At 32.5% G+C, this 27,826-nt stretch overlaps 2 protein-coding genes across 2 annotated transcripts in view; one reads left to right on the top strand and one right to left on the bottom strand.

Annotated features, from left to right (window-relative positions):
- The window catches only part of LOC112686836 (neuropeptide SIFamide receptor-like), a gene marked incomplete in the record, with an annotated part of 47,498 nt that extends 31,203 nt beyond the window's left edge, over positions 1-16,295 (top strand). The window contains 1 exon segment of the mRNA XM_025559298.1: positions 15,301-16,295. Coding sequence (XP_025415083.1) covers positions 15,301-16,063 — 763 coding nt within the window.
- Positions 1,029-9,135, bottom strand: LOC112686846. Its single transcript, XM_025559306.1, has 2 exons — positions 9,026-9,135; positions 1,029-1,532 (listed from the first exon to the last, which is right to left on the bottom strand). Exons 1-2 carry the CDS (start codon positions 9,038-9,040, stop codon positions 1,236-1,238), a joined length of 312 nt encoding a protein of 103 aa, XP_025415091.1. The 5' UTR covers positions 9,041-9,135; the 3' UTR covers positions 1,029-1,235.
- Positions 16,296-27,826: the final 11,531 nt, after the last annotated feature.

The following is a 27,826-nucleotide window of genomic DNA, read 5'->3' as shown; positions in this document are numbered from 1 at the left end:
TGTACAAATGGCATAATTTAACTTAGTGCATAGCTTCACGTAGTTTGTTGTTGTAATTGCTCGTTGTATTTCTTGTTTTAGAGGAGTATTTTACATAAAAATAATATTTACTAAACGCAGAATTTTCACTTTTTATCTTCAGCTAACCAAACGATTACAACTGTCTCCGTTTAAACAATAAAAACAACTATTTTAATTTTAATGCTGAAAAGTATAACGTCTGTTTTAAACAAGTTTATTCTAATACTGTTCTTGCATTGAGAGCGTCAGAGAAAAACATTTTTCCTATGATTTCTTCCGTAGTTTTGAAGACGTTTTAAGGACGTTCAGATCCCAAATCCCTTGATATCACTAACTTCCAGGCATGCGCGCATGCGAATGGAAGGCATTTCAAAAGTACGTATAGCGCATAATGCCACGCCACTATCATATACCCATTCAAAACGTAAAAGCCATACCTTTATAGCGATCATCCGGTGTGAAACTAAACGTAAATTATGCACAGCGATTCCTCTCTTCTAAAAATCGCAAATCGAATCGAGTAGTAGTGCGGCAAAACGAACCGGCTGGCTGCAGCAGCAAGCACTATCGACAACAAAGTGACATCGGGAAAACCGTTCGTCCCGAGCATGTTGCTCCGACGAATACGTGTTTAGTACAGTAATAATTGCAATACGGATAGAAAAATGTATTCGGTAGAATCTTTTAGTGTTTCGAGACCATTTTCTCTTTTCAAATTGCCCTTTCAGTTGTTAAATATGTAAATGACATTTTTATTTCGCAGCGATTTAATTTCGGAATGCGTGTACAGCAGAAGAGAATAAGCGCACGCGCCCGCGCAATACTATACTTGAAATTGTTCCGTACGATGAAGTTGATGACGTATTTCGTACTACCAGTCTCCGCTCGGAACCGTCCGGCAAGGGTCAGTGGGGGTGATCAGTGGTCAGTGGCGTCATTATGATCGGGGAACAAAAACCCAAATTACAATGTACACAAATAATGCGGCCAGACGAGGCGTACAAAAATTAATATCGTCACAGTAGTATATTTGTAATAATATCGAATCGATCGAATGCGAAAAGATTTTAACAATAAATTACAATATCATGTTTTTTCGAGAATAAATAATACATTTTCGCCGGACGTGTATAAAGCACTGCGTTGATGCGTTTGCGGGCGACGTGTATAGACGAACAAATTGTCTATTGAATGGACAGTTTGAACGGCTGCTGTTAGTAGTGCACAACGCTGTGGACGGGCAAGACAGGGTGGACGACAGCAGGGTGGACGGCGACTGCTGGGTGGACGGCGACCGGGTGGATGGATACGGCCGGACGGACGTACACGGGGTGAGCGACGGCGGCTGGCACTGCGACCGTACGCGTAATGGCGGGTGAGGGGTGAGATTGGACTACGGACGATGAGTGGACGACGGCGGCCGGGTGGTGAACGGATACGGGAACGACCGGCACGACCGGCACGTACGGTGCGGAGTTCGCCACGGCCACCAAGAACACGGCTAATGTGATCTGAAAACGTAAAATAATTATACAATCAGTGATGTAAATCCTTGCAAAACACGTCCCTTTTGTTTGATAATTTATTAACCGTTAACTGTTAATATTGACCGTTCGTTAATTGATTTTTTTTTTTTTTAGAAATTCAGTCTTACGAGCACGTATTTTAATTAGTTTACGTTATTAATTTTATTCAGTATTTTTTGTGTCCGCTAATAAATGTTTTTCTGAAAATTCCTCCATAAGTTACAACCGAACAACAATGTTCTGATATTTTACTAATACAAAGCAAGTATATGAATGCTGTATACCAAGATCTACAAGATAAGTCCACTAAGGATAAAATATGAAAAAGCACAGTTGAGTTATGAGATCGGAAAAATAAAAATCCAAACGATATTATAAATAGGTACATCTGAAACATAATTTCCATTCACGCTTTAAAATACATTATAATGTACAGTGTCGATGTGAAATCATTTATTTAGCATTTCGTTTCAATCGAAAGAAATGCATTTTTTCCATCAAAAGTTATTCGAATCGTGCAAGAAGTGAATTCCTTAAACAAGAATAATAACAGTGAATTATTTACAGGAGAAATATTGCCGGAGTGATTGTAGTGAAAAGGTATTTCTTTCCTGTGCTTAAAAAATATACAGGCAACACGTATAGACGCCTTTATAATAATAATAATGATTGTTCGATATGGATATTTGAATTTGAAGGAATGCATTGTATTGAGTCTAGTGGAAACATATGGAAAAAATACGTATGGAAACATCCGAGGCATAAATACGTGGAGATGTATTAATTATGAATTCTTACGGGTGCTATGATTGGTGATAGCAATTGCAGTGAATTAAATAAAAACTCAGTTACCTGAACAATGCTAATAATATATAACTATAATATGCAACCGGTACAAGCCGACAGCCACGCAGGGCAATAAATAATATACTGCTCCGACTAACTACAGCAGCCCTACTCTCTGCTGGTGCACCCGGAGATTCTTCTTCTTTCTCCAAATCATATGCGTACCGTGTTTTATTTTTCCACTCATATATGTGCGTAATTACTCCTCCGGCACCAATTCGCGTTACATTGCAATCGTATGAACTTATACAATGTATGATATCCTTATCGTCGTGCACTACGACAGTGAACAACGGTGTGTATCCTCATTCCGGTTCGTCCGCGTTTCTCGTACAAAAAGATGTTGCGATTTCCTGCTCTTCCTATTCCTTACTGGTTATTTCAACAAAAAACCGCGTTCTCGTCGGTATTCGCATGTAATAACAACGCAAGCAATGTTGTTCGAAACACGCCCGACCCCTTTGTAGGTCGCAGGATTTTACGTTACCACGTGATCAGCCACGTTATAATACACACACACACACGTAACCATAGTCCTCAAAGCATACGGATAGTAGTCCTTACATTGGGGTGAAGGACATAATTGCAAATCGCATAAAGAACGCGCTAAACATAACTATGGCAGGAATTTGACTGCCACGTTTTAGAAAATTCCTAGAAAAGTCTGTATAGTTGTGCAGGAGACCAAAGGCAAATTGTCGTTTGTCACCGTGCAGCAGAACAACATTACTGCAATATAACCTGATGGCTTGTCTGGCATCTTCTTATACAGTATAAAGTCCTCAACATGTTTTCCGCTGTGGCTACTTTTCAGGCGTTCCCTTGGTAGCGGAGTTTTTCATTCCATTTTTTAAGATTAGTTCTGTCACTCCTATATTTAAATCTGGTTATAAGGCCGATGTCAAAAATTATAGACCTGTGTCAATTTTGAGCCACATATCTAAACTATTTGAACAATTAGTATTGAGAAGTATCCAATCGCCTGTTAACTCAATTCTAATCGATGAGCAGTATGGGTTCAGACCTGGTCGCTCGGCCATTATGAATTGAATGGCTTTTAACAATTTTGTTTTGAAAGCTGTTGAAAAGCACATCCAAGTTGATGTTATTTATATAGATTTTGCTAAAGCTTTTAATAGAGTTGATTATGGCTGACTTATTGAAAACCTATACAAATCTGGGTTTGGCGAACCTCTTCTATCTTGGTTCAAATTCTATCTGGCAGATAGAGTTCAATGTGTTAAAGTATTCGGCTGCAAATTTTCCATTTTTAATGTCTTTTCCAGAGTTCCTCAGGGAGAATATTTATCCCTGGTATTGTTTTCGCTATATATAAATGGCATAAAAGGGGTTATTAAAAACTGTGAGTTACTCATGTTTGCCGATGACAATAAACTTTTTTGTAAAATTGAAAATGTGTCTGACTGCTCTGCGCTCCAGAATAATCTTAACAACCTTGTCTCATGGTGTAATAGTATTGGTCTTCAGTTTAATGTAAATAAATGTCATTGTATGTCATTTTTAAAACACCGCTCCTATTATTATACGTACATAATAAATGGTTCTAGCGTAATCTCTATCGGTAGTAAGAAAGACTTGGATGTTATTTTTAATGTAGATCTTAACTTTTACTCTCATATAAAAACGGTATGTTGCAGTTATTAAAACGTTTGGATTCATAATACGTATGTCAAAAGAATTCAATCTATTGTCTTCACTAAAATCTTTATATTGTTCTTTGGTCCGATCCCTTGTAGAATATGCATCTGTCCTATAGGATCCTAATACAGTAACGGATTCCTGTCAATTAGAACGTATTCAGAGAAGAATCTTATCTTGTGCAAGTTATATATTAAAAATAAAGCATCCTCCCCATGACTATTCATTAGAAATACGGGAACTGTCTTATCTCACTAGCAGACAGAAGAGTTAATGCTAACATAGAGTTTATGAATAAACTGATAGACGGTCGTATTGATGCTCCGTCACTTCTATCGTTGGTTAATTTCAAAGTTCCTTCTCACATTACTAGACACCACGTTCCTTTTGTAGTTCCTCTACACAACAAATAATGGGATAAATAATCCTTTACACCGTATGATGAGTTTGGTCAATGAGAGCGTCATGTATCAAGACTAGTAAAATTAGGTGTACTACTAAATACCAATATACTTAAATAATTATTGTATTATTATGTTGTCTAAACCTATGTGTGTTATTTCTATTAATTATTTAAATTGTAAATTGTATACTGTGAAACTGTTGTATAGAGCTCCGCCCGTTAATAAATAAATATAAAAATATGTTCGAAGCGACTCAACACAAACGGAACGCAACGTGATTGAAATTATTATTTCCGATCGGATAAGTTGGTTTTTGCTGCGATTGTCCTAGGTTTCGTTGTCGGTTCGTAATTGCGCGAAGAAATGAGCTGTTATACGGTGTTACGGAAACAAAAACTGCCGAGGGACATGCAGAATCATGTGCTTTCGAAATAATTACTATCGAAGGGACGAATAAATTACACAAAAAATTGCGGGGATCGTCGTAACACGTTCCGAAAAATATCGTGTCATGGTTTTCCGGTCGAAAACGGAACTTGTACGGATTTGTTCGTACCGCGAAACGATGTATAAAAATATTACACGCAGAGCGACTGTCAATTTAAATCGTTTCGACGTACAAAATGAATACAGCGCAAGTTTACAGTTGTTAATAGCGTTGTGGTAGTAATCGTATGTATTTTTAAAATCCATTCGATCGAGCGAGCCTTACTGCAAGTCCACCACAACGAATTGACTGTAGCGCAAAATACGTATCATTGGGTGATATTATTTTTCTATTTTTATTCGAGTGTACAACTTGGCCGTCGAATTCACACTAAAAAGTCGACATAACTTGTAGATCTACGGTAGCGTTGATTATTCGAAGAGCACGATGGTTTCCGATTGTAGCGCTGCTATGTGTTATACGATTGGAAATAATTTAGTCGTAGACTTGAAATACCGGAGGGCCAACGATTAAATATGTGACAAATGAACGACGGGCGATTCTCTACTCACATAGCCAACTCTATTAGTCCCCGGTCGGGGGATGTTATTAGATATTGCACGCTTTTGCACGCGGAACGTTTTTCAACCAAAAGAACGACGAGAAGAAAAAAAATTATCCACCAACCGTTTTTATTTTCGATATTAAGACACGCCTAAAAAAAGCTCGTGGATGTTCGAAAATACGCTAATCTATTATTGTACACGTCTCATTAACAGGAATAATATCATCGTTTTTACTGTACAGTATTGTTCTACATAAAAAACGTATTTAATTTTTTCGCTCCATTATTTCTGAATGTGAAGTGAGCTGCTAAAAAAAAAAAAAAAAATTAATATAAAAAAAAACACGATTTTCGTAATTTCGGATGTCGTACGGCGCATCTTGACCTATATACTTACACGTGACGCCCATATTATGTACATAAACGCATGAACTCGTGTACATAAGTGTGTACTAGTAGGTTTATGAACGCACAGGTATTCGCGATCACAATACTTACGTCCTACCCATAAACTTAACCCGTTACTGTAATAACTCTACACATTATATAGCTGTGGACGCTCGCGCGCGCACGTCCTCTCAGCCTATACATTATTATTATTATTATTATTATTATTATTATTATTATTATATTTGGCTAAAATCGATTATGTTTGTCAACTCGGTGGCATAATGATTTACGTGACCGTTGTTTTATACCGCGACAATCTCGTCAACATTGACAATAATAACACGACGGTGACTATACAAAGTTGGACAATACGTTTTTCCGTTCAGCTATATCTATATTATTTTCACGCAACTCGTTATATATTTAGGCCGAGACTTACTGCGCGCTGCTTGTTTTTGTGTGCACGGTTCACAAGCCCTCTTACCCTTTCGACCCAAATTTACTCGGTGTATTGTGCGCGCGCGTGTGTGTACGCAAAGAAGTTTGTTGTGTCACTAGAGTATGATGAAATCGAAATTATTACGAGAGCGTTATGCGCGTGTAACTATAACTATTTCCGGTGCAGCAGACGGGTTCAAACCCGTTTGTTCCAGTACGGATAACTTGGATGATTGACAGAATTTTTATCATAACTCTAATTGAAATGAATACAAAAGTATAAAATTTACGCTTTCAATTTTCTTATCAAATTCAATCATTATATCATTATCGTTAGTGAAATTTTTATATTTACATATATTATATTAATTATACATGATTTTATAGAAGCGAAAATGCGCACATTTTAATCTCTTCTATCAAACAAAATATTTAAATGGTAATAAATGGAAAAAAAAAGAATATAATTTTTACGGGAGGACTTATAAATTGCTAGACAATATGATGTTTTTGTAAATTAAATTAAATAATTTGTATTCATAAGGCATATGAATTAATAAGAAATATATATTGAAGAGAAAATCATTGCTATATCATTCTATATGAGTTATACGGTTTAATACTGAAATTGCTGGTTTTTGGGATTCCGTGGAGACTTTTTCTTTATCGTTTCAAAACAAAAATTTAAAGTACACGTATAAAAATATAGCTAAGATTTTTGTTACACTTTGAACGATTATACGTATAATCAATGTAATAAATGTTCGACTGTTGAACTTGTGTTAATATCTATTAACGTAAATATCATTATTGATTATAAACTTAATGAATTTCGCTTTTTATGCTCAGAAAACAATAGTGATTGTTATGCCGTTTAATATAATCATAAATTTAAGCTGTGTAGAATATAAAGGTAATGTGCTTAAGATTCAATCGAGTACTAAGCGTAATTAAGGTCTACTTTAAGTATCTAAATGACTGCAAACAAATTTTATGGATAAGTACCGAATCGTTATTTTTCAAAATGTGAATCAATATCAAAATATGAAATTATATAAGATTACACGAAGATTGACACTACATTACATATAATTTAATAACATTTAATTTAATTATTTAAAAATGTATAGTCGAAAAAACCATCATTGATGTATAAAAAATAAATAAATATTTCTGATAAGTATTATGCTTCGCTCTGCAAGTGAATTCCGTAGCTCGATAATATAGATAAATGTAGTATATTTTACTTGGTTAATACTGGAAAACACCATAACCAGAATAGTCTATAAAATGTATACATTATAAAACATAACTCTGTGATAATGGTCAACATACGATCGGATTATTATAAACCGTTTCTCTTTTGAATTACACAGCACTATTATATCATATATATTGTATAAATAATAATAAATATTCGATTTTTAAAATCTATCGCACTGTTATATTATACAATGTTGTGTATAAATAACAGTAATAATAATAAAATTTTTAAAAGCCATTGCATTTTTCTCCTCTCGCCGTAAGCTGTAGTTGTCATAGTTATGTTTTGTAAACGATAGTAATAATCATAGCTATTTCTTGTTCAATTGACAATGGTTCAATATTGGAAACAAATAAAATAACATCACGAGCTCTGTCAGATTCTAAAATACGTGGTTCATGTGTCTGAAAGGTGTAGCTGTCACAACGACGACACGTGCCTCGATATGGGAATTTTTTAGATAGTATATCATATAACTTTGATGCCTCAAGCACTAAAAAGAATTTTTTTTTCAAAAAAAGCATTTCTAGTTAAATGAATCTAAAGTTTTACATATAAAAATTGTTTTATACATATATAAAAAAAACCATGTTTACTCTAAAAGCTAAAAAGATATCGCATTATAAATAACAGATATCGGGAAATTCTTTAATATGTTACATCTTATTCGCAATTTGTTGTTTGTAATACATATAATTATAAGTTTATTTTCTAATTAAAATAAATAAATAATTTAAAAATAATCGTTAATTAATCAGAATAAATGTTAAATAATATTTTATGTCTCCTTCTTTTTTTTCATACAACTACCCAAGAGTTTCTTCACCACTTTACTTGATATGATTTTCATAGAGGCGTTTTAAAAAGTAATTATTTAATTAGCATTTATCATTTATTATTTATTTATTTAATTAAGTAATTTCATTATAAGATAAAATGGCACATAAAGATAGATTTATCTTCTACACATTTTCGGAATATCAAAATGTAGGAACAAAGATTAAAATAATATAAGGGTTACGGGGAAATACAATAATATTCAATATTCCTAAACTGTTTAGTATAGGAGTTAAAAAGTTTCAAAACTCAAAAAATGTATAGTCAAAATAGTTTAAAAAAAATTCATTGCGGTAATTCAACTAGTTGTTGAGAAAATAAATAAATAAAAAATTTAATTGCTTTTCAAAACAGATGACAAGGTGATATAATTATGAGATTATTTTCTTTTTTTGGCTATTATCATTTTTTTCCGTGCCCTTCTCTTCAAAAGTATACGACTAATGGGATAATAAATTACTCGGAGATATTTTTCGGGTTATTAGTGATCAAAACACATTGGCTTTGAGCATAATTTTATTATTTGATGAATATTTACATAAAATAATAAATTACGTTGACTAACGTGATGCAATATAGTTAAATGTTTAAACAATTATGCCGTTTCTGATACTACTTTATTGTTTTAGTTATTTTTTTTGTACTTACAGTTATCTTCATCATTTTTTACGTTGTTGTTTCGTTGTCGGAGGATTGAAATTGAAGATTATTTTTTTTAACACGCGTACGTAGACGTAATGTGACGGTTGAACGTCATCCGCAGGTTTTATACTCGTAAATGTACTAATAACGTGGTGTCAAGTACACTAACTTATCTCCCCATGAACGAACTTGCCACCATTTACGGTCTTACCGCTGAACTTGACCCGGTATTTTGTCATTGGAAACTCGTGTCGCGTATTTTTTTCCTTTACGCCAAACCGGACGCTACCATTACCATTTTTGCCGTTGTGACGTTTTCTCGTTGTTGCATGTTTTTCATCATTTTTTTCTGTTCCCAATCGGTAAACCTTGGCCTGACAGCCGCACATAACACATCGGTTTCCGTTTTCGGATTTTATGTCAACAAAATAATATTGTCTCGTAAGATTGTTTGGCATTGTGTAAGCGCGAACGTGTGACGGCCAACGGACATGAACTTATCGGGGTCGGAATGACACAAATATTCGACGCGTTTGGAATGATATGTCGTCCCAGAGAAAACGAGTACAAATAACTGCTAAAATTAGGACCTAACTTACCCCTGATTAGTGGTGTAGTGGAGGGTACGCGGAGGTATACGGCATGTACCCGCTTTCTAACTTTACAATTATGCATGTAACCTAAACAAAAACAGTGGTACGCAAGTAAAGACGTATTAACATTACCCAGCAAATAATATTTATATTGGATAATATTTATTAAATTTTAATATCCAATGAGTAAAAAAAGATAAACGTGATTCGGTTACTTCACTGATTAAGAAAATATCTTAACTTTTTTAGGACTACATCACTGCCCCTGATTATGTCCCGATTACAGCGTATATTTATTTTGTCCAGAAAAGATTAAAGTTTGTTCTAGGCAGAACATGAATACATAATAACGTCTAAATTATGCATTAAATAACAATAATGATAACGATAATAATTTTTTTTACATATTATTTATCTTGTTTCTAATGGCTGTATAAGAAGGGCAATTTCCTTTTATGATATATAATATATAATTTATGTCTCTATTAAGAGTAATTTATAGTAACTCAGAGGATGATGATGAAAATTTGATGTATCGTCAATATCTCCACAAATTTTTTATATTCTTAAATTCTATTTCATAGTAAATGTTTTTATAAATTCAGTATTTAAATATTTATTTTAAGAATCAGATGTGAAAAAATAAAGGGAATATTAAATATAAGGATAGAGTTTTATTTTTGTATAATTTATGTGGCTTTTTTCCTTACAGAAAATATTCCACATCGTTTCAAAGCTTATTATGCCAAAGTAAAAATTTATTTATGGAATACCAATTAAGCGATTAAGTGATTCAATAAAATTGTATTCTTGGAACTAATGATTTTTTTCTGTAATCTACATAAATTATAATTATATTTTCATAAACTAAGTATATTTTTAATTACCAATGTCTGTGCTGGTTATTATTATTTTTTTATAATTGCTTTTTAGTCGAATTTTTTATTTTGAAATGTTTAAACTATTTAAAAGTTAGAAAACATAAAATCTTGTGTCATATGAAATGAAAGATAAGTATGAATTTAAATTATTAAAAAAGTCCTAAAAATGTATTATCGTAACATTAATTAAGGTTAGGTTTTCTTAAAATTTTCAATTCATTCTGAACAACAATAATGTGATGTATTGAAAGCCTACTAATTAAATTTATCAAATCGTTTAAATTCATTATATTGCTTATAATATTGAACACACGGTTTTAGTTTTGAAATTATTTTAATAAAATATTCATAATAAAGATAAAAAAGAAACTCACGTATTCGATATACCTATAAATATCATATTCTAACAAGTAATATGGTTTTTAACAAAATGACTCGATTAAAATAATACTTTTATACTTACAAAAAACCTCCCGTATCTGATATATTTTCCGGGAACAAGAAAAAATAATTTATTGATTTCATAATTCAACGTAACCCAAGCGTTAGTAGTTAGGATTTCTAAGGATTATACCACTATAACATTATACACCGTCCTGCTGGACGTATACTAAAATTATTCATTAAAAAATAATTGTTATAATAGAACAATTGCACTTTTATATAGTTATACGTATAATGTGAACTTATAAGAAAATAAAATTTAACTATATATATATTTATTTTTTGATGAATAAAATGCGATTGTTTGAAATTCTATTTGAAATTCACTCTCATAATTCAACACTGTAACCATGCTAAATCTTTTTTCTTTTCGAATTGCCCACATTTGAATTTCACTTGTTACTATTGAAAAAAAGAAAAAAAAAAATTAAATATACTGCATGCGATGATTTCAAAATAGTACTCAGGATCTTCTCGGAGGGGAACGATAATCCGGTAGAGTAGACGGCCGGAACAGGGTGTGCACCCACGTTAGAATAAAATTTGAAAAAAGTATTCGAAAAAATAATATTGTACAGTGCAATACAAGACTAAATGAGAAAAAGGATGTGATTTATTTGCCCCTACTAGAGGGACAAGTGGTATGTACAAGATTTAAAACAAAAATTACTGTTAAAAAAACTAAAATTAGAAACAAGTCATAAAAAATAAGAACAAGCATAGAGAACACTCGTAAAATGTTATCATTTCAAAAGTAAATGAAATACTCGCACGATTGAAACCGTTTCTATAACTATTTTAAAATTACAATAGTTATTATGTTGACACCATGTGATTTTTATTTCGTACACTGTAACCGGTAAAAATAAACAACGCATTATTGTCTCCTTTTTAGTTATTCGTTTCCATAATATTCTTTTTTACAGACAGATGTATAAAATACCGTGCTCACGGTCGGCAATAATAATTGTATTTGTTGTAATACTATGAACGGTTAGCGGCTTTATTAGATTTCAAATTTCGCCAGGAGTAATTTACAAAAAACTATATGGAATATTATGCTAAAATAATACTCTATGCGTTTGTTACGACTATTATCACAGTTTTAACCATTCAAAGAATAAAATGGTATTATAAAAATCAGAATTACGATGGCGGTTCTTATACAGAGTAATTTAATTTGTGTGTGATCTCTACTATTTCAATCTTTATATATGCAGTACTTTTGTTTTTAATATTTTTAGGCGTGAATAATGCGAACAAAAATTTTTAATTTTTCTTCTTAAGGCAACCTCATACCATCGTAGGTATTACAATTAGCCGAGACTATCGTAAACTGACATAATGCGGTACTTTATTTTTTCAAACATGTATCCACGTCTTCTAAACTATTTCGACATTTAGAAATCGCTTCCGGTCTTATAATATGCAACTTATCACAATAAAACTTTAACTTACTGAACACGTATTGGTATATTCGAATGCACACGGTACTAAGTAGACAAACCGTTTCAGAACGTTGAATTTTCACATAACTATGATGATAAAAAATAAGTATATAGCTTTTTCTCGAAAAAATTGTGTGTGTATTAAAGAATTTAAATTACATTCAAATACTTAACGCATAAATTAACCAAAAAAAAAAAATCACCTGGTACATGATATATATGCATATAGTTATAACTAGTTATAAGTAGTTCGGCCTTACCATTTTTAATTTACTAAACAATTCCAGTGTCACTTGTTTTGTTGAACATTTTAAATTAATTATTTATAATAATTCAATTAATATTATCTCCATTACTAATATTAAAGAAGTGTTACGGTGATGATCTCGTCAAGCTTGACATTTGTTGACAATCCACACTGTATCTAACGATAATATTTTAAAAACTTACTGCTGGAAAGTTAAACATTAATTCGTGTTAATAAAACAACCTTTCATTTTGCAAGTACATTAATTTATTATTGAATCATTCAAAACTCTTATCCGGTTCATAGAATATAATATTATAATTGTATATGTTAAAGTATCTGCAGCACATGAAGTGTATATAATTGAGTTCGATATGTTATATACAATGAAGTAAAGAAGCGTCGTGGCCGTTCAGAATAAGACGGATGTGCCTTTAGCACAGTAACGAGTTAGATGGTTACCAGCGGTGGTTTCGCTTTCTGGACGGAACAACTTTCCGGAAAGAAGGAACCGCCATGGTCTTTCCACCCCTGTTAACGTGTATACCAAAAATAAAAGCTCCTTCAAACACTAAAATACCGTACCATTATTTTAACATTCGATTCCTCCAATAGGGCGAAACGCCACAGATTATTTAAAAAAATATAATAATTTTAGTTCATGGTCCTTATTTTATTTGAAGTTCAATTACACGCAAATTGTTAGTTTGAGCGCACACATAGACGGATATCAGGGGGGCTTGGGGGGCTTGGGGGGCTTAGGAGGCTTAGATTCCCAAATATTTTAATAGCCCACAAAATCGAAACTTTGTTAGACATTTTATTCGTTGTTTTTATAATTTATTTATAATTTATGTTCATTTTTTTTTTGAAAATCGTAAAATAAGAAATAATAATAAACTATTTACAATAGCATTAACAATACCAATTACATAGTTTGGCTACTTGCGAAAGAAGTTTCAGTGCAAAGAAAAAAATAAAAACTTTGTTAAGGACATTGTTGGTTCAAGATAGGTTCAGCAAACTTTCAATACTATATATTGAAAAAGATATATCGAAAAATATAAAAAGCGATGTTATTTTGAGTATCTTTGTTAATACAAATAGTTATTTTTCATTAAAATAAAATATTAATTATTTTTATATATACGTTATTTAGTGTTTTATTTTTTAATACAATTTAAACATACCTATATTTTTAATGGTAATAAGTTTTACTTGTGTATGGGAAGGGGGTGTGGAGGCGAAACCCCTGCGTGTTATTTTACATTGAATTATTATAGACTCCCAAAAGATCAACCAAACGTCCGCCTATGGGCGCACATAACAGTGAATCGCGTAAATATTTAAAATTATAATTTAAAGGACCTATATTATAATACTGTTTGACAAAAATTAGTAATCATTAGGGTCAAAAATTTAAAATTTGGCTGAAATTGTGTATTTTGGTATTCCTTTCATTCCTCAAAAATTGTTTTTTAATACAATATCAACAAACTTAACATGAATACATTGTACATTAAAAAATATGTGCTAACCATATAATAAATTCATATGATAATTACAATTTATATAAACTTTTATAAATACATATTTATACTATATTTTATGGCGATATTGATTTTATTAACTCTTATTAACTATCGTATTTCGTAGTTAAATCGTTAAATATTATTAATTGACAATTTATTATTCCGGTGCCAATAAATTTTTAATTTATTAACGAATCAAACGCATATAAAACCAATGAATATTCATGAGTTGGTTTCATTCGCACCTATTTTAACTTTTCAATGATATTTTTTTGTTTGACAAAATATTGATTAGGTTCAAAAAGCAAATCGAAATTTAAAACAAGGTGGAAATATTAATTTTAGTTAAAAAAGCGCAAACATATTACATTTTTAAAATAATACAATAATATAAAAGAACTAAAAGTATCTATTATCGTAAAATAAAAACTTTATTACAGTAAAATCTCGATAAGACGGAATTTCGGTAAGACGGAAACCCCGGTATTACGGAACATTTTTTTGATCTCGTTTCAAATTACATATAATTAACTAGCCCCATCAAGACGGAAATCTCGTTAACACAGAAAAATGTCATGGTCCCAAGCGATTCCGTCTTATCGAGATTTTACTGTAATTATATATTCTTCTTTGGTGAGAGAAGTGTTTAGTTGATACTTTTCGTGTACATTATATAGGACGGTAGATAAATTTGCACATTAAGAGACATTAGCTGAGATAAGTTTGAGTTACAACGTCAGACGGTCTATTTATGTGACAACATTATGACTTGAAAAAAAAAAAATTCTGCGGGAGTAATATTTTTGATTTAAATTAAATTTAAAGCGCTATTCGAAAGTTTTCTAGTAGAACAAGAACTCGATTTTAGAAAAATTTAAAGTGTGGGTGGTGTTATCGGAATGGTTCGTTAAAATCGGGGCATATCTAGGAATCGTAAACATATTATTATTGTATCAAAATGGAAAAAATCTACACAAATAGGACACGCAAGTCCAACGCACGTTCGGGGGTTCCAAGAACGTGACGATAAATCTCACGGGTCACGTTCGCAATATTTTAGTCGGTAAAAAAAAATTTCGATTTTGGTATATACAACACGAGGGTTTTACTAACGCGGTGTGCTTTACGGTTCGCAGGTTCCTGGCCATCTGGTACCCGCTCAAGTGCCAGATAACGACGCGCCGGGCCCGGTACATAATCGGCGTGATCTGGCTGGTGTCAACCACCATCACGATACCGTGGGCGCTGTTCTTCGACATGGTGGCGATATTCAAGGATGCGCCCGGGCTGGAGCTGTGCCTGGAAGTGTGGCCAGACTATCTGGACGGTAACCTGTACTTCTTGCTGGGCAACCTGGGGCTGTGCTACGTGGTGCCGATGGTGGCCATCTCGGTGTGCTACGCGATGATCTGGATCAAAGTGTGGCGGCGAACGATACCGACAGACAACAAGGACGCGCAGATGGAACGGATCCAGCAGAAGAGCAAAGTGAAGGTGGTCAAGATGCTGGTAATGGTGGTCATATTGTTCGTGGTCTCGTGGCTACCGCTGTACGCGATATTCGCGCGCATCAAGCTGGGCGGCCGGCTCATGTCGTGGGAGGAGGACTTCTTGCCGGTGGCCACGCCGATTGCGCAGTGGCTGGGCGCATCCAACAGCTGCATCAACCCGGTGCTATACGCGTTCTTCAACAAGAAGTTCCGGCGCGGGTTCACCGCGGTGCTGCAGAGCCGCCGATGCTGCGGCACGTTGCGGTACAACGAGAACGTCACGTCGGCCAACTCGTGGTCGACCGGCGGCGGTGGCAAGGCTGCGTCGTATTACATTACCAACCATCACGCGTACACCAAGCGCCAGGCCAGCCAGGAGACCAACGTGTCATACATATTCAACGTCTGAACCAGGGCCAGTCGTTACCGGACTCAATCGAATACACTACGTGTGCGCGCGTACGGTTCACCACCAACAAAACCACCACCGCAAATCATCATGCACCGCAACGCACGCGTGTTTCGTCGAAAAGTTAAAAAAAAACTATCGTCGCAACGAACGACGTTATTTCGCGCATATAACGATACAATACAATTAATTAATTTTAAAACAATAATCATAATGCTAATAAAAAAAATAATATTAATATTAATTAACTTAAACACGTACGTAATTTTATAATACTACCGTAGACGCGCGTGTACAGTTACAATAATATCGTGTGCAAACCTCCTTCAATGACGTCGGAAGTGTTTTCAGCTCCGGCGGCGGGACACCCTTAAACCGAACGCGACAACGATTCCCGTCGTAATCATCGCCGTTCGTCCCGCCGCCAAACATCTATAATACGATACATAAAACTATACTCATACCATACTTACATACTTACACATACATACATACACACACACACCATGTACATGTATATGCATATAAACATTAATTTAATTTCTTAGGATAATGACGTAAAAGATACGCGGCCGCTACTGAGGGCCCGGGTTCGCATTGCACCGCGCACCCACGTTCCGTATTCCGTGGGCTCTCACGCCGAGATTTCGGAACGCGTTCGAATGTTCACCATGCGGTTAATATAACCACGGTGTATGTGTTCGATCCCGACGTGATCACGGGTGTGTGCCTAGACCTTAAATTCGGGGCGACCTCTACCCAATCGAATTGTATTGCCTATCAACACTAGACAATACAAAATGATAATTTACGCATTGTCTTTAGTTTTCATAATCATATCGATTAATTAAATAGCATACGTTCCGGAATAGCCTGTGTGATAGCAGTTTTGTTGATTGTTTTCTAATTTCATTCTTCTCTCTATAACTATTCCGAGAGAATGGAATGGGCAGAGATAATACAATTTAAATATATTATTTATTACCGGTGTATAATATTTTTATGTTTACCGTAGTAGTTAACCATAGAATAACATTTTCCGATAGCGTCCAAGCGTACACGGCACGCTCTGGTTGTGGGTCTAGGATTTTGAAATGCCTCGTAGTTGACTATATCAGGGTACGAACGTAACCTTACGACCGTGGATTATACCGTGTGTCATTGTAAAATGACCGACGAACGGTGCACAGTGCAGTGCGAACTCGGTAATTCGAATGGCAAGACGCGACGCACCTGTGTAGTATTTGGGTCTTACGCGGTTTCGATGTATAGGATGAAAAAAAATAAACGTAATACTAACGCCGTCGTCTTACGTGCACTCGTGGTAAACGGGACGACCGCAGCCGTCGTGAGACCGAGTGCTCGAATAGAAATGTCGAAATAATAATATCCTGTTACTATAAAAACCGAACGTTTTACCTGTTGTACGGCCCATTGTACCCTGTATGGTTGCATTTCGAGAAGGCAAAAAATATTTTAAATGGCAATTTAAACGCATCGAAATGCGTAAAAACACTTACAGCGTTCGTATTCCTCGATTCTCTGGTATAGATTAGAACTGTAATAACAATTAATGGAAACCATCGCGAACACGTATTTTCCTAATCGCTCTCCGCACACCTTCCGTACACCTCCGGAGTGATTGTCAAGTACAGACCACCCGGACGAATCTAATATATTATGTTACCGGAATCGATTGGTCCCCGCATAATATTATTTATGCAAAACCACTGATTATACGTTTCGACGTAGGCGGTTTCTGTAGTACAGTTAAAAAAAAGAAAACCGCCCCGTTGACATCTTCTCATTTTTTTATATATATCCAACGAACAATATCCAACGACGGTAACGATAAAATATACTCGTAACGTGGGTCAGAAACCAACGGATTTCGCCTCAGGTACGCGAGATTATGTTACGCCACGCTTAGCGTTTTAAAAATGAACTATTTAAACGAAATACGCCTCGGATGATAAATAATATTTATCACTTGACGCGATTTTTTGTGCGTTCCCGTAGTTTTCCTCCGGTTTATAGCTCTTACAACGGATACCCGTGTCGCGTAATACGTTCGACATTTTAGAACGCTTGTCTCTATGCAAATAACGTAGTGTATACGTCCCGGAGAGCTCGGATGTCGGGGAGCGATCGTTTTTAATCGGTATAGATTTTCGTCCGAGCAATGTTGCCGATTATATATTAATATTCGTATTCTAAATGTTCGTAATGCACGTGCACAGAGTAATCCATAGGATTTCCAATGAACTTATAATCTAGTTAAAAATTATTTCGTTTCGAGCGATACAAATACTTTTTAGTTAGTCGTTCAATGACCGTAGGACTCGGGATCGAGTCTTAAAACATATGTTATCCGCTGCGCTGATAATCGATTTTCGATATGCCACCGTCCGTACCCATACCCATGTGTGAGATTTGCAGTGGCCACTACTATCTGGTATGATATCGGATCTCTTGCTGTACAGGATTTTATTTGTAACGGTACTCGGTTTTACGACGGGCGCGCGCACCTCCGAACCGCGTTTACGCGCTGAACGTGAAAACACAAATAATTATCATAATATACACATTGAAATCAGCGTAATGAATTTGCACTGTACATATTGATACTACAAGCTACAGGGTTTCATTCGACACGCATTAATTGTCCTGCAGTTGGCTACCGTAGACGTTTCCTCGACGATTGCGTTCGTGTCAGCGCGAGCCGATATTGTTTTCACAGCGTATCTTCATTTCCTCCCCTGTACTCCCTCCACATCATCTACCTAGCGAGATCTCCGTCAAAATCGTTCCGTCTTGTACGTGCGTACGTTCCAAGAGTCCTCTTTTAATATTGAACTATATCCAGGCTCGAACCGTTATGTTTACAAAAAGTGGACGCTCGATCCAACCGGATTTTATTTATTCAATGATTTGTTTCTCGTTTTTTCGTACCAAAGTCTCATCACCGTCCCCTGTCCATACGATAAACAGAATCAAAATATTCGATACCCGGAGATCATTCAAACAACTATCGTGAGTTACAGGAACAACATTTACACAATACGCGTGTATGAAATAATATATTACAATACTAAAGGGAACCGAGAGAAAAGCGGTCCGCGCTAGCCGACGTTCAACGGTTTTCCGGCGGACGTTTACACCGCGACCGCTGCATTGACAGCAATGCGTTTTTGAAAAGCGATGAGCAAGAATGATGAACAATGACGCTGTTTGATTGTGGCTCACATGATGACAATAGGAACGAAATGATAAGGAAAAATAACGGGATAACTCATTATTTCAACAACCCGGTCGTCACGTCTCGACGATCTACATTGTCTCCCTCGAACTCGATTATCGGTCACGTTCATACATGTAATGTAAAACATTCGTTTTGTGTACATCTACCACATGATCACGTCCGATATTTCGATTAAATTGTTATGACAACAGCAATAATACATTGTGCACGATCGAATTTCGTAGCTGTAGTTCGAGTCGCGAGCAATGAGTTTGAGGGTAGAAATGACATCACGTCAACGAGTGCCACGTGTGAAGATATCAAACGTATGGCTATATCACTAAACCAGACTATTCACGTTATGAATGTACACTTTACCACTAACTCGAAGGTAAATGATGACGATGATAGTAAAAATAATAATAATTATAATGTGTATGTAAATATATACGGACGGTTCTCATCGGAAGCCGTCACGTAAAATAATGAAATTTAATCTCTAGAAACGTTAAATAAATTTAAGTGTTTTTTTTTTATGTACAAATAATTTAATATAGGTATTATTAATAATAGTGATAATAGTAGATAGACACGTTGGTGCAATAACTGAAGTTATGTCAAATGTATCTTGAACTTGCGGAAATTGTATTCGTCCTCATAAAATATTTTTTATTATAATATTGAACGAATTTTACTTTTACGAGTTTCGGAAAATCCATGATACCAACGTGAACAGACAGCTGTTAATTAAATATTAATTAATAATTCATTGCTGTAGATCGATACATTCACGAATAGAATAAAATATTTATATATAATATATAATAATATAATATCCATTACTTTTTTTCAATAGAGAACTTCATATTGTTTTGGTTTTAATACGAATTAATTATTCTATTTTTTTCCAACTAAATAATAATATTAGTAGATATAAAACCATATAAGTCTAACTAAACAGCATAAGTAACAAATCTAATAGTCGTTAAGTAAAATTGATTATTTTGATTAATAAATTCGATCTAACATTTCGGTGGAATCTAATGCCCCTATTCCTCCATCCCTTCCGTAGTATGTCACTGGTAGAATGTATTGGCTTAAAAACTATTGTTATAGCACTTATCATTGTATAGTTTCTAAAACGTTTAGTCTTGAGCTATTTTACCATTTATTATTTTTTGATATCGTAAAACTCCGGAAACAATAATGTCGAATTAAATAATCGTCGACTTTACCAAATGCATAACTTTACTTAAACAATCGTTTTTGTTTTCCTGTGAGTGAATTATCGTTTTAATTTATAATCACCTAGTGAACAGTTTTTATTAAAAAAATTTTCAATAGTTGTTATAATAGTATTATACAACGCAAATATTATCGACTAATTGAAATTTTCCTGTAATTAATTTCTTCTAACTGAAAAATAATGATTTTATCAATTATTATTTCGAATTAAGAATTATAACAATATAATACATATCCATCGTACTGTATTCTTATTGTGTTAAACTTTAGTGGTTTTATTAACTGTGCAGTTTTGCTAATTATTGTAATTAGTTAATTCCTTATGAATAATTAATATAATGATATTGTATTTGAGTATGATTTTATTTCGTAATATATGTAAAATTTTAATTTAAAATTTATTTGTTAAGAGCGGACTATAATGCTGTATTGTATCCATGATATTTTTGTTGTTATTATTGTGCTTTTATAACAATAATATGTCTTAATAATGTACGGTAGAAGTAGTTGTTTTGTACTTAAAAATTAGATAATAATATTATATGAGTACAATATGCTTAATGTTTGAACGAATCTTAACAATTGATTTGTTGTCAAAGTCAAAAATGTTAACATAAATAACACATCATGAATGAATTTTAACTGCATGCTACTAGAATTAAGTTACTATAGAATTAAATATTTAAATTTATTATCATATTAACTGTGTTCTGTGTGTTCATCTATTAAAAAAATGTGAATAATAAGTTTAGTTAAAATACACTTATAAATCATATAAAAAATATCATTCTTCTTTCCTTCAATTGAATATTTAATATAGAATGCGAATTACCAAAATAATACAAGCAAACGGATGAAACAAAATGTAAAAAAATAAAAATAAAAACAAAACTACGAGAACTTTACAATGAACGTTTATATACTTTTTAATTTATACGTTCAAATACTTTATAGGATTATTGAAATTATTCAGAATACTCTTCAACTATACAGCTCTACAACGTAAATAAAAATTTTCGGAAATGATGTTTCAACACTCACGCTAGGTAGTTTTTTTATGAAGGGATTTATGGTGATAATACGATTTTGTATGCTTCTTTACTGCTACATAAGACCGAGTACATATAATTTAGAATAGATTTAGGGTAAAAATTATTCATATCTGGTGAGGTTAAGATAATCTTGACGCAATTGTTTTTGTGGCACATTGCAATATTTCTCAGCTGTTTTGAATTTCACGGGAAAATAAACATTACACACGTTTTAAATAAACATTTATACACATGATCCCGAAATATAAATAAAATGTTTATCTTTCTTTGCTGCTGATTACGTTTTCTATGGTTTTGTCTACACAATCTCACTGCATTATTTTTGTTTAAAGTATAAAATGTTCTCACATTACTAGTAGTCAGCTAACTTCAACGAAAATTCCACACAACGAAATTCCCATTAAATCTTTTGATTTTAATTTTTTCAACATGAACGAGCCTTTCAAAAGCTTTGAGCACAAATTATTTTAATTTTATTTTTTATCTGATATCACATGATAATATTATAATCGCAGAAGAAATAATTTACGTTTATTACTCACCCCCGTACCTTAATCGTTTATACAGCACTCAGTAGCCTCCTGTACGAGTTACTATAATACTATTAACTACGTGTAACCGTATCAACACTAATAGGTGAGGTACCGCATCGATCGAATTAGACCGTAAAACCATTGGACTTGATAAAATAATTATTATATTCCTAGACTGTATATAACCAGATGGTGGTGCTAAACCTATAGATTTGGTTTGATAGCTACCACATATTTTTCCTCGAATCGGATCTTTATTCACAACGGAGGCGCATTGAATTTTTATATGTTCAATACACGCATAATGAATCAATATTTAGAGCTGTATAATTGTTTCTGTCACACTTAAAAGAACTAGTTTGGCGTCACTCAGTGATGTAATCGTAATTTTTTTGATGGGTATACACTTAAATGGGCTTGATATGTAAATGTGTAGGGCTTTGCTCCCTCCCATCCCCTTATATACTGCGTTATTATTGTGTTTATACTTACAAGTGCATACACTCTATTACTATATCCTGCACCAATACATGCCTCTTCAGTCTACAATCCCACTCCTAGAAATATATTAATATACATTTATTTTTTTTATGATTACCTATATTACCTATGTCTCACGTATATAAATATTAGTGAGTAATTAGGTAATTTCCTATATTAAGTTTAATCGAATAATAAAAATAAATAATAATCGAATAGGATTTTTAAGTGTCAATTACACACACACACACATATATATATATATATATATATTATAAAATATTAATTAATAAAAACAAGAAACAGGGCTATAGGAAAATATTAAAAATATAAAATAAAATATATCGCATTTTATTTGAAATCCCAATGCATTCGCGTATACCCGAGTAGTTATTCTATAAGTATACGCACTTACAGAAAAACAGAGAAGTGGGTATACGCTTTATATCCACGTATACGTTCCACTTTACCACTGGCGCCACTGAAACCAAATACGGAACGTATAGGATATTAATTGTATTGTAATGAAATAAAATAAAATCCAATACCGTTGATATAAAAAATTAATTTATGTATAATAATATATCTAACAATTTAATAGTTCATTGGAAAAAAATTTTTATGAACAATGAAATTGATTGAAATATTTAGCTGTTAAAGATTACAGTGAACCTACGCTGTATTTAATGTATTTTATTTACTGTAATAAATAACATTTAATAAAATAGTATGGAGTGTGAACAATTCAGCCCATAGTTCTTAAATCTGCATCATGCAATTTATAACGCGCTGAAAATGTTTATCTTGTGGTGTTATATTTTATAGTCTTAATAGAAGTTATAAACATGTAGTTACAAATGATTAGTTGAATTTTTTCGAACGTATCGAGAGAAAACAACTGTCGAGCGAAGCAAGAAAATTTATTTTAGGATTAATATCCATAGTTTTTTGGTTCCTATACCCACGAATATATTTATCAATACACCACTAGTTAAAAATAATATATATATATATGGAATAATATTTAAAATATGAAATGTTACACAGTATTGATTGCTAAATACTACATTTGAAAACGTCTAAAATTTTACATTAATTTAAATAAGTCAAAACGCTAAATTGTTCATAACATTTTAATTGTCAATAACGGTAAACGGAAATTTTTTTTAACGTTTAAACGCTTTAATTGAATAATGTTTAAATTATTTATAGCGTTAAATGCTCAATTGCTTATAACGTTTAAATGTCCCATAACGGTAAACAATATATATTATTTTGATTTAAGCTCTGGTCCATACTTAGTGAAAAATCATACAAAACACAAGCAAAACTTTCAAAACACAGATATGTGTTAAAAAATAACTACACAAAAGTCCATTCTAAGTGGATTAAATTAGAATCCATTAAATTAAAAAAAAAAAAAACACAAATATTAAGGATTCACCTGATTTAAATATTATCAAAAATGTTACTTGTAAATTTTGAGCCTGAATTAAAGAAAAAATTTGATTCGCCCCCCCCTCCCCCTAGAAGTAAGTCTAAATACGCCCCTGTTGTATGTTGCTGCCTACTGTCATTGCAACATCGAATAATATTTCCCCTCCACAATAAATTAAGATTATATTTGCCTATATTGGCAATTAGCACGTCCGCGCACGTAATAATTAAAAAATTAAAAATTACATTCAATAAAACGTGCTACTGGAAAAAAAAAGCAATTAGTAAGCGTATGAAAAATATATAACTCAAAAAAATGTAAGTATTGTAAAATACTTATACTAAAATGTAATTTTAGTACCTACTTTAGATCCTTGCAGGTGTAGTATAATATTGAGATTTGGCATCAGGAAATTAATATTTTTGTTATATTTTAATGATTGTAAGATGTAATTATTTTAGTGAAGGCCTATTACTACTATCAGCTAATGGATTAGATGCTTGACTGAAAATCCTGGCACGAACAATTTAAATAGAACTCTAGAATCTTCTAATATTGAGTACCTATACATTATTATACTACAAATACATATAGTATTGTTTTATGAAAATAATAATATCGTTTTAGTAAGTCTTTTAGTAAGTTTTAGTAAGAATTTTTAACTACAAAAATACATACAACGATGTATCTTTTATTTGGAGCTCACCGTCAACGTTGAGGTGAATTAACTAAATAATTAAATTCAAATATAAAATGAAATATTTCATTAAAACAAATTTACTTATTTTTTAGTAGACATGAAACACAAGTAATACAATCTAATCACGGAACATCAGATATTAACGTTTCTAAGAAAGGTAACAAGGTACATAATTAAAATATATATGAGCGTATCTATAATACATAAACATATAATATTAGTATATGTGTGTTTATTTTTATTTTGTGAGAGGCGATATAGATATTTTTTAAATATTTTCCATTTTTAAATATGAAAACTACGAACTATTTATTAAATATATTATGTAGGATACGTGATACGTTTTAGTGTTTTACGAATAATTTTGATTTGTTTTGGAATATTTCACATTTTTTAAGTAATTCTTATATTAGTAAGATTACTTTAAATTAATTACTTTAATAGTAATTCTATTAAAAAGTGTAATTTATTTAACTATATCTACTATATTTAAATAAATTTAGGAGAACCAATTTATTAGATACATCAAATTCTAATCAATCCAGATCGAAACTTTTAATTGAACTTCCCGAACATAATTTGTATTGTACTAGTTAAACATTCGATACAGACAAAATCATGGCTAATTTATAAACTGATTATTCAATATTCAATTTTACTATTATTTCTGAGTATGAAAAATAAAATGAAGTACCTTTACGTTTTTTGATGTTAATCTTATTTACAGTTTACTTGAAGTACGTAGAATAGTTGACATAAATTATGTGTTTGAGCAAATACAAATATTCGTCATGACAAATTTGACTGTTCTTTCTTGGATATGGTATTCCAGCACGAGTGCCTCAGAGGGTATACGTCAATGTTTATATTTAAATGTAAAAAGTGTAATTTTGAAATACTATACATTTAGAGAGAACAGTACAGTCAAATTCTTTAGGAATAAATAAAGCTATTGTAAACGGCAGCTTAGCTATTGGTAACACATAAATTATTTAAATATTTAACTTATAAATTATAATATAAAATTGTACCATTCTAAATTATATAGCCATTGGCTATACTCAACTATGCAAATTTTTTGCTGCAATCAACTTAACAAATATTTCATCGACGTCTTATATCAAACATATTTTGATAGTTGGTGACGATGTAAAAGATTCTACCTTAGAAGAGATGATAAAAGCACGAAATGAAGAACGGCAATTAGCAATAGACAGTAATAATTTAGACACAAATGGTACTGTGTACTGTAATTGCAGATGGTCAGTGGTCTAAACGAAGTTACCGGACAAAATATAATGCTTTTTCAGAAGCGGTAATAAACTTTTTCATTGTTATTCTTACTTTCATTGTAATTAATACGATAACATAATAATTATTCAAAAAAATAGCTATCGTATTAATCAAATAATTTTGTAAGTATAGTCTACAATAATTGGTTATAAGACTAAAAAAGTTTTATCTGTGTTGGTGTTCTGTGTGTTGGAGAACCAGCACAAAAAATAATGAACCGTCAAAACACAATTGTTTTGTTAAATTAGAGTAAGCCACCGACAGCAATGGAAGCTGATGGAATCGTAGAAGGGTTTAAGAACAGTATAGCATATGCATGGATTAAAATTCAATAAATTAATTGGTAACCAATAATGCTTAGAATATTTAGATAGTTAAATCATTTTACAGTCGTTTAGTTTTATCATTGATAAAAACATTTTAGGTGACGGTGATAGTAGTGTAACCGAACGATTAAATGAGATGTTATCCCTTATGGAAACGACTTTACGATTGAAAAAATTGAATGCTGAAATCGCCTTCTGTGCGATTTTGCAAATTCTCCACGACCACGGTTTTCACATGTACGTTTCCCCGGTGGATTAATCTCCGTGTTTCCACTCGACTTCAGTTCATCCGCAATCAAATCTTCAGCTGTCCATCGCGATCGGTACCGTCAAATGCTGACGTACTGTACCGTTGAAGCGGTCGTGCGCGTTCGGAAACGCATACGCTCCGAGTATATAATATTGATAACACATAAACATTGTACACAACACGAATCCGAAAAGGAGACACGCGAAGGAGTAAATTTTACCTTTTTTTTTCGCCCATAAAAGTCCGGACGAGAGTCGGCCACATTAGGAACCGTCGATTAAAGAATTTTCGGTACAAACTTTATTTGTATTGTATCAAATCGATACATGTTAAAAAACAAAACCATCAAATATTATTTAAATTCTTAAAAACCATGATATTTATATTATTCGTTATCAGTAGCGTATTAAGAAATTTTTTTTTTTTTGGAGGCGGGGTGTCATACCTAATAGTGAAATAATTTTATGATCGTATTAATCGTATTTTATATTACTTTATGATGCACACAGATGCATAGTGCATACTGACAACTGACAAGATGTGACAGTTACGGACTAAAATACATATTGATATTCTTATCAACCGATAATTTCCCCACATCAGATTATTTATATACCATGTGTGTGTGAGTGCCGTGCGGTCGGTTTTTATTATTATTTTCCGACTAAAATTTAATTATTAACAATATTAATATTTTTATATATATATATTTTTCTTTATGCTTTCATAGTTAATTGAATAAACAAGCTAAAATTATTATATAACTAATGTGTTTAAAACATGACGTTTTCAAATATTTTTTTTGGGAGGGAAACCCCCATAAATACATCACTATTCGTTCTAACTATACATCCAATTAAGTATTTTTAAGGCTATAATTTTCGTTCTCTTGTTTACGAATATCTTATATTGGAACGATGTCAACTCGTCAATTTAAAATTGAGTCCTCAGATCCGATAATTGAACCAAGATATAAGAACAAAGCACTTGCAAAATTTTTTACCTTAACTATTTATTCTTTAAGTTCGTTCGATTCGGCGAAAAAAAAATTGTGAAGTTCTAATTGTTCAGTATATTTTTCATCTTCTGCGTTTTTTTTTAAAAAATCCATTACTGAAGATATTGATTAAAATCGGTTATAATTATTATTATTATGAATTATTATTCATGTACAATAAAAGAAACGTTAAAAATATTTTCTTAGA

This window comes from Sipha flava, unplaced genomic scaffold (assembly GCF_003268045.1).
Source record: "Sipha flava isolate LNK unplaced genomic scaffold, YSA_version1 108_pilon_pilon, whole genome shotgun sequence".
Taxonomy (NCBI): Eukaryota; Metazoa; Arthropoda; class Insecta; order Hemiptera; family Aphididae; genus Sipha; species Sipha flava.
This window is presented reverse-complemented; position numbering and strand designations above follow the sequence as displayed.